Raw genomic sequence first — 8373 nt, forward strand, 5'->3', positions numbered from 1 at the left:
TAAATGTTTTTTAATCCTTAAATAAGATAATCAAAAGGATTTAATGTTAGTTAAAAAATTGTGATTACACAAGCATGTTGTTGATGATCAACAATCTTTTTTTTTTTTTTTTCCATTTGCTTAATCCCACACTAATACTCCACATTAGAGAAATTTAAAAAATGAATGAGGATTGCTTTGGGTTATTGAGTTCAAAGTCTCTAGGCTACTTTTGGATGGACGATGATTGTAGTGTGGTGAAATCTTTTATCTCATAGCTATAATTATTAATCTCACAAACATCGTTGTTTTTACTTTACAGTCTATCTAAAAGTACCATTATCTTGTGACAATTTTTATATATTTTTTTGGTTTTGTTTAAAAAGGCTAGACTAGGAAGTCTATGCTCTTGCGATTTGGAGTGGTAAATGGTACGATCTCTCTGTAATAGAATTCTCTAAGATTTAAATCCCGTTCTTATAAAGTTGACTCGAAATTCCACCCACGTCCATTGAGCTAACCATCATATATATTTTTATAGTTATTTTGAATCAAATAATCATGGATTAACAAACCTATCATTGGATTTTAATATAATATCTCAAACACAATTCTATTTTTTTTTTAAACTTAGAGGTTCAAATTTGTTTTATTTTTCATTACTAATAAAATATGTAACAAAAATACACAATTTGGTTTAGACATTAATTACTTAATTTAGGGTGAAGTTAAAAAAATTGTTTCTAAAATTCTGAAAGGGCTAAAGTTAAAATATTTATGTTAAAATAATCTTCTTTAAGGATTAAAATGTAATTATTCCATTTAATTAAAGGTTAAAATATTTAAATTGAATGTTTTAATTTTTGAAGGGCTAAAAAGTAATTTTACCATGTAGTTAAGGATGGCCATAATCCTTGTTTACAAATTACACCAATGAAAAAGTAATTTTACATGAAACCCTTCCCATAAAAAAAGTATAATTACAAGATTCATTTACCAAAAAAAGAGAAAATATTGGTTAAATTGTTTAACAAAGTAGCACTAAAAAAAGGCACGAGCTGCACCCCAGCTAACATAATTTTGCAAATTTATATCAAAATTTAATTTTAATTGATAAACCCTAATTTTTATTTAGCTTACAACAAACAATACAGAATTAGGGGAGAGATTTTCGTATACTGATGTAAAATTAAATTGATTTTACACAATTCGTAAAATTTTATACGATTAATATTTATCAGTTCAATCGTTATATTTCATATTTCATTCATATCATTCATGCATGTTACTTTTGGTGTAAAATAAATATTTTTAACTATTCATTTTATTTAAAAAAATAACCGTTAAATATATATTCATATAAACAATATTTTAGACCAATATGATGGAAATATCGATTGATTAAAAATTTACTTGCATGATAAATGCAAATATCTTGATATAAATTCAACAATTTAGATTGTTAAATATCAATGATATAAAAAGTTGCAAAAGGAAGTAAAATAGAAACGCTTTACATTGATGTAAGTAGACCTCTCCCGATACTAACTATTTAAAAGGTATATAAAAATTAGATTAATGTATATTTTATGTATCATTATATTAAATTATTTAACTATCATTTATTATATTTTAAAATTTTAAAATATTTTATGTACCATTAATTTTGTAAATAATTTATATTAGTTACTTAAAAGGTATTTAAAATTTATATTTCATGAATCATTATATTAAATTATTTAAATATCATATAACTTAACTAATTTTTTACTTTACACTATTGTTGATACCTTGTATCAACAAGGGAAGAGAAGGTGGTGGTGTAAGTAAGGCATGTTTACCCTTGTTGGGCAGAGAACCAAAAAAGTAGGAGAATGAAGAGGAGAGGGATGAGAGCTTAGTCTCTTAGGGTTTGTTGAGAAAGAAGAGGAGGCCCTTTTTATGTTGTATCTTAGGGTATTAATGGGTAAGCGGTGGTTCCTGAGTGGTCTCCTCTTGAGGAAAACACACTCGTTAATAATGGATGACCTATCGAAGAGCCCAACCGGGTGGTTAAAGATGGATGATTCCTCTCGTGTGTGATACGAAGCATACAAGTAGTTGGTCATTGATTAATCATCCAGACGATATAAAGTGGAGGGCTGCCTATGGGCGTCTTTCTAATCGCTTCTCATGTTACTACGTGTTCAAGTCAAAGAAGTGGTATAACAATTATTATGTTAAAAGAAAAAAAGGACATTTTAACCTTCAATTGCAATTTTTAGCAACATTACTAAACATTTAAAATTAATAAACTATATTTTTCACAGCACGTTTTCTAATAACAATTTAAAAAGCACTTTTCAGCTGCAACATCCACGAAAAACTAAGCATAATTGTTCAAGTAGATAAGCATAATTGTTCAAGTAGATAATGACATGGCTTAAAATACTTTTGTAATAAGATTAACAGTACCATTTTTTAAGTGATACAATTTTTAAGCAATTTTATCTTGAAACAAAACCTTCTTTATAATATAAAGAAATCGAAAACTAAATAAAACCGAATTATCATCAACGATCTAAAAATTTAAAAAAAAAATCGAATCAAATCGGATCGAATCCAACCAATTTGAATCTCTACCTTTCAATGTTGGTCTCCTTCAAATTATCTGTTCAAATGTCAAATTAGTTCCACAAAATATCTTCTGGGCTGTGGTGGAATTTTGTTGCTATCACGGCCCATGAGGCCGCCACGTATTTATACAAAAGCCTTTCACCAAATATTTACATTTTATAATTATTATTTTCTATTGGATTTTTTCGACTTAATTCAAATAAATAATTTGATTTTTCAAATTTCGAGTCAATTTAAATTTTACAATTTAAATAAATTGAATAACATATTAATATTTTGATCCCTGAAAATTCCAAAATTTCATAATTTTTTTAAATTCTTCAAAATGGTGAATTTGAGGACCTAAACAAGTAAATTATCAATTTTAATTTATTATATTAAACTATTTTTTAAAATATATATGGTTTTAATTTTATGTGCTTTGACATAGAATTAATTATATTGTAACAATATTTTAATTTAAAATGTTTATATTTTAATTTAACTTAAACAATTTCACTCGATTAAACTCGACTCAAATTTCATTTAACTCGAATTGATTCAAAAAAAATTCATGGTACATCCATTTAAATTATTTACACATAGATATTTGCATATTCTTATAGTTATATCTAGGGTTAATGCATTGTTTCAGGCCTAAATTTGGTAATTGTTTCTATATCGAGGTATGAATCTTTTTCTCTAAGTTAGTCTCTAGATTTGATAATCGTCCCCACATTAGGGCTTATTTTTTTTATCCAAGTTAGTCCCTGAACTTGACAATTATTTTCATATTTGGGTTTGAACTTATTTTGATTAAACTTTTTTTAAGGAAATAGCATGGATTAACTTGGATAAAAAAAAATTCAAACCCTAATATATGATTAATTGTCAAGTTTAGGGGCTAATTTGGATTAAAAATCAAAATCTAATGTGAGAGCAATTGCCAAATTTAAGGATTAAGTTAAACAAAAAAAATTAAAACCCCAATATGAAAATCAAATTCAGATTCCAAATAATACATTAACCATTATATTTAAATGAGAGAAAATATAATAAAATATTTTAAAAATAGAAAAAATAGGCACGTCACAATTTTTTAAAGATACTTGTAAAATAAAAATATATTACTAATACATCAAATACCAAGTCTTAATTTAAATGCAAGTTTAAACCAATTCAAAATATATAATAAAAAAAAAACCTATGCAAAGCTCATACCTCAATTAATCATTAATTAATTTTTGTTTTGGTTAAAAATAATTTAATTATAAAAAGCTTGAATATATATAATATTATTAACAGTCATGAAAATAAAGAAAATAAATAGAAACATACTTCAAATTTCAAGATTAAATTAAAGGAAAAAATTAAAATAGTAAATTTTTGTATTAAAAGTCTAATTATATTTTCTTTTATCTATTAAAAAATAGATAAATTAATCTCTATATATCAGATAAAAAATTAATTCTTCTGTTAAAAATTTCAATTATTTCTACTATTAAAATTTGATATTTGTATGTTAAAATAAGATACACGTGACATATTACACATATAATTATTTAGTTATTCTATTAACAACATAAATTTTAATAATAAAAGTGAATAATTTTTAAAAATAATTAATTTACTTTTAGATAATTCTTAATATACTACTATTCTTATAGCGAAAAGCATCCTCTCGTCACGTCACAATCACGTGGGTATTCTTATCCTAATCCTATGGGAGGGAAAAATATCATGATAAAATAATATTTAAAAATCCCAAGGACCCTAACGTCCACAAATTTATGTATATATAAAAAAATACAAATTTATGATTTATTATTACCATAATAATAAAAGTTAGATATTTTATTCATTTTCTATATATTATTTTGAATATAAAGTTAATTGCATCGATTTATTATTGAAATGATACACACTGATTAAAATGATTAAACCCAATGCGAATTTGACTATATTCAATTCAACTAAAGTATAATTTAAATGACCCAACAAACTACTTAAACTCAAAATCACAATAACTTAAAATGATGTAAAATTGAAAAATTCAAATGGGTTAATTAGTTAATTGACCCTTAAAATATACATTTTCCTCAATTGATATCTATGCATGAATTATCTTCTTTTTTTCATTTTAAGAGAAAATTAGGAGAAAATTAAGAAATTAGATTTTATTTTTCAACATAGAGATTACGTTAAAGAGAAAAAGGGTTTGAATTATCACTGTATCAACACCAGAATAAAAATCCGACCCATTGGGTCCAATTGGCATTGTTGAAGTAAAAAAACACTAGAAAACTCACCGCGGAAGGGCTCGCCGGAGCACTTGAGCAAGCAACACCGGCGCAGTCAAGTGCGGTAAATGGCCTTCTGTTCTCAAAATCTCCACCGTGGTTCGTCCCCCAAGATGGGTCTTTAAATACTCCGCCACCGATGCCGGAACCGACACATCTTTCGCCGTCTGGATCACGCAACACGGCACTCTCACTTTCCCGAGTTCCCCTCTCAGATCACTGTTGAATATCGTCCTTGAAACGAACAATGATATGTCCGGTCTCATGTTGAAAAGTGTCCGGCTGAACTCTCGAACCGCCGTCGGCACATCGGCCCCCACCAACACTGGGGCAAACCCGTTGACCCAAGCTTCGTAATTGGCTTCCATTGCTGAAAATACTTCCTCAATCTCGCCTAGCTCGAACCCTCCGTGGTAATTTTCGTCATTGAGAAACCTGCAAACCATAAATTTCATTTTGGTCTAACTCTAATTTTAGTCGTTGTGTTATGCTGAAACTTTAAATTTAGTCTTTTTGATTTAATTCAATCCTTTATTATTAGGTCTAATTCTAGACCTGAAATTTTGAATATTTAAATTTTAACATATTTCACCGGTGAACCACAAAGGCCAATTTTTTTTCCTTCCGTTTTACCTGGGAGAAGCGCCGATGAGGATGAGTTTGGAGAAGAGTTGAGGGCAGCGAATGGAAGCCAAGATACCGATCATGGCGGAGACGGAGTGGCCGACGTAAGCGCAACGGTGAACGCCGAGAGCTTTAAGAATATTAAGCAAATCGTCGACGAAAGCATCGAGAGTGTCGTACCTAGTGGAATCGAAGTAATCGGGGTTGACGCTGCCGGCACAAACGAGGTCGTATAGGATTATACGATAATTAGGTGTGAAAAATGGGAGAATCCGTTGCCAAACCGATTGGTCCGTACCGAAACCGTGAGCCAAGACAAGGATTCTGTCGCCGGAGCCGACAACTCGTACGTTGAAAGCTTCTAAAAGGGTGTTTGCCATGTTTATTTTGGGGGGTTTCTGTAGCGGGAATGTGTTTTTGACTTGGGGATGTAGGGTTTGTTTGATTGTTTTTTACTGGTTTAGACATTTATTTATATTGGTTTTTGCCATTGGTGGAAGGGTTAATGACTTTGATAGTGATGGTGGTCTTATCTGATATAAGTGTATTGATGGGGCATGCCGTACAGCTCAAATGTTTTCTTGGGTGAAGTTGTTTTTGGTGGGTTTTTTCTGAGTTTGGATTTTTTTTTAATTTGATTTTTTGAATTTAGAATTTTAATTTTTTTATAAAATTGAGTTTGAACGGATCTGGGATTGGGAATTTTGGGTTTAGGGTTTTTAATTTCAAGTTCATTGTACAATCTTTGGTTGTTAATATTGTATCGATGAATATATTAATAGAATTGTGTTTTAGTGTTTCGTTTCAAATTTATCGATATGGTGAAATATTTTTATAGTTTGATTTCTAGTTCTATTATATATATAACCTCAATTTAAAAGTAGTAATTAGATTTAATGCTTAATCTAATAATTACTTCATTTTAAAATGTAATAGTGAAAATTAGTTAAGTTACAGTTATAAAAATTAGCTTTTTTTTTTGACAAAATGAAAAAATAAATTACATCAAATCAATTGCTTAAAAATACCATTCGCTTTGTATTGTTGTAAAACTTTTAAGATTTCATTAGGAGCCATATCAAAAATTTTTAAATTTGACTTCAACGTTAGACTAAGTTTAGCCAACCAATCCTCAATTATGTTGTGTTCTCTAACTACATATTTAATCTGTCATTGTCCTTCAGATCTCATAACTCGCTGGACCATTCTAACCACAATGATACCTAAATCCTCCAATCTAATATCAATTAAAGCCTGAACCATATCAAGATTATCAGTCTGAATTGTAGCTCATCTATACCCTTTATTTAACAGAACGAGAAACCCATCCAGGATACCCTATATTTCAACCTCAAAATGCGTATATATACCCTAATAACGATTAAATCCCAAAATCTAATTTCCAAGTTGATCCTGCAACACACCTCCAACAGAAGCATTTCATGTAGCTCTGGCCACTATGCCATAAATGAATAAATGGACCCACATACCATCAGCATGAGAGTTATATCCCAAACTAAGAGTATTATTCTTGTGACTATTGAGCCCAACTAATAGAGATTTCAACAACTTCAATTGCCGACCAAGTAACATTCTGAAAGATGAAAAGATTTTTATTTTTCTAGATACGCCAAGCGATTAATCCAAAAAGACACGACCATGTAATGCCCTGATCTTGCAGCCTTATATGACAACAAGGTTATAAGATAACCAAACCTGAAAAGTTTAAGAAAAGGATCTTTGTTGATGCTCTATTGGAATCATATACATCCACACTTCCTTTGCTACCAGACAATCCCGAAGCACATGAATACTATCTTCAATTCCATACCCACATATAGGACAAGAATAGTTATATCCAATCCCCCGTTATGTACACTCTAAATTCGTTAGTAGTCTCCGCTTAAATGCCAACCAAAGGAAAAATCTCACTCTTTATGGACCCTAGTACTTCCATGAATTCTTCCAAAATTCTTCTCAAGATTCCAAGTTCCTTCTTTTAAAGACCAGAACGCACTACGTACTAAAAAGGAACCTAAGGCCAAATGAGCCCAAATTATCCTATTTTACCCCGAATTAGGATGAGGAGGAGGGACACTAACAATACGATTAATCACTTCTTCAAACAACCATATACGAAACAGATCCAAATTCCAAGTACTATCAAACTTTACCAAATCCCTTAGAGTGCAATCCAAATAAAGAATAGCATAGGAGGGAATTTGCGAAATTAAAGGACCAGTATATGGGATCCAAGAATCTTTCGAGCAACGAATATTAGCACCATTTCCAATGGACCAAGCTAAGTTGGTATAGGTTGGTGATGCACTGGTATATATTAGTCTTGATTGAAACGAATTGAAATACGATAAAATAGCTTAAACATGTTGAAATTTTGATGAAGATGAAACTTAAGTTGTTTGATATTGGCTTAAGAAAGAAACAATGTATACCAACCTATAAAACTATTATTGATACAATATAGATGACCATGGTTTCATCACTTGACTTTCTTTTTAGAGTTCTTGTATGTTCTAGGTTAAGTGACTAGATGGGTAGCCTTAGAAGTAGTTCAAAAGAGTAAAAGGGCTTTCTTCAATCAAGCGAGTCACTTTTTTATTTCATTGTTGGTTTGAATATTATTTTTATTCAACATGATTTTCATTGATTTATAATTACATTGAAAATACAAATCAAAGAAAGTTGAATGAACACTTGACAAAAATCAAGTTACACTAAAAACATATTTGGACCAAGCATAAGATATTGGCCGAGAAAATGTTATTGTCACTAATACAAGCCATATCATGATTGTCAAAACCACATAATCAAATAGCAACAACCAGGACTAAGAACACGAATTGGTGTGTTGTAA

The 8373-nt window shown here is 29.7% G+C and overlaps 1 protein-coding gene across 1 annotated transcript; it reads right to left on the minus strand.

Annotated features, from left to right (window-relative positions):
• Positions 1 to 4749: 4749 nt before the first annotated feature.
• LOC108484530 (strigolactone esterase D14) lies at positions 4750 to 5940 on the minus strand. The gene is made up of 2 exons (XM_017788349.2): positions 5508 to 5940; positions 4750 to 5309 (listed from the first exon to the last, which is right to left on the minus strand). Exons 1-2 carry the CDS (start codon positions 5876 to 5878, stop codon positions 4880 to 4882), a joined length of 801 nt encoding a protein of 266 aa, XP_017643838.1. The 5' UTR covers positions 5879 to 5940; the 3' UTR covers positions 4750 to 4879.
• Between the last annotated feature and the right edge of the window lie 2433 nt (positions 5941 to 8373).

The sequence above is a fragment of the Gossypium arboreum genome, chromosome 6 (genome assembly GCF_025698485.1).
Source record: "Gossypium arboreum isolate Shixiya-1 chromosome 6, ASM2569848v2, whole genome shotgun sequence".
NCBI lineage: Eukaryota > Viridiplantae > Streptophyta > Magnoliopsida > Malvales > Malvaceae > Gossypium > Gossypium arboreum.

Coding starts and splice junctions, on each gene's coding strand:
- LOC108484530 (XM_017788349.2), bottom strand. CDS start 5,878: ATGGCAAACACCCTTTTAGAAGCTTTCAACGTACGAGTTGTCGGCTCC. Junction 5,310..5,507: donor CTCATCGGCGCTTCTCCCAG/GTAAAACGGAAG, acceptor TATGGTTTGCAG/GTTTCTCAATGACGAAAATT.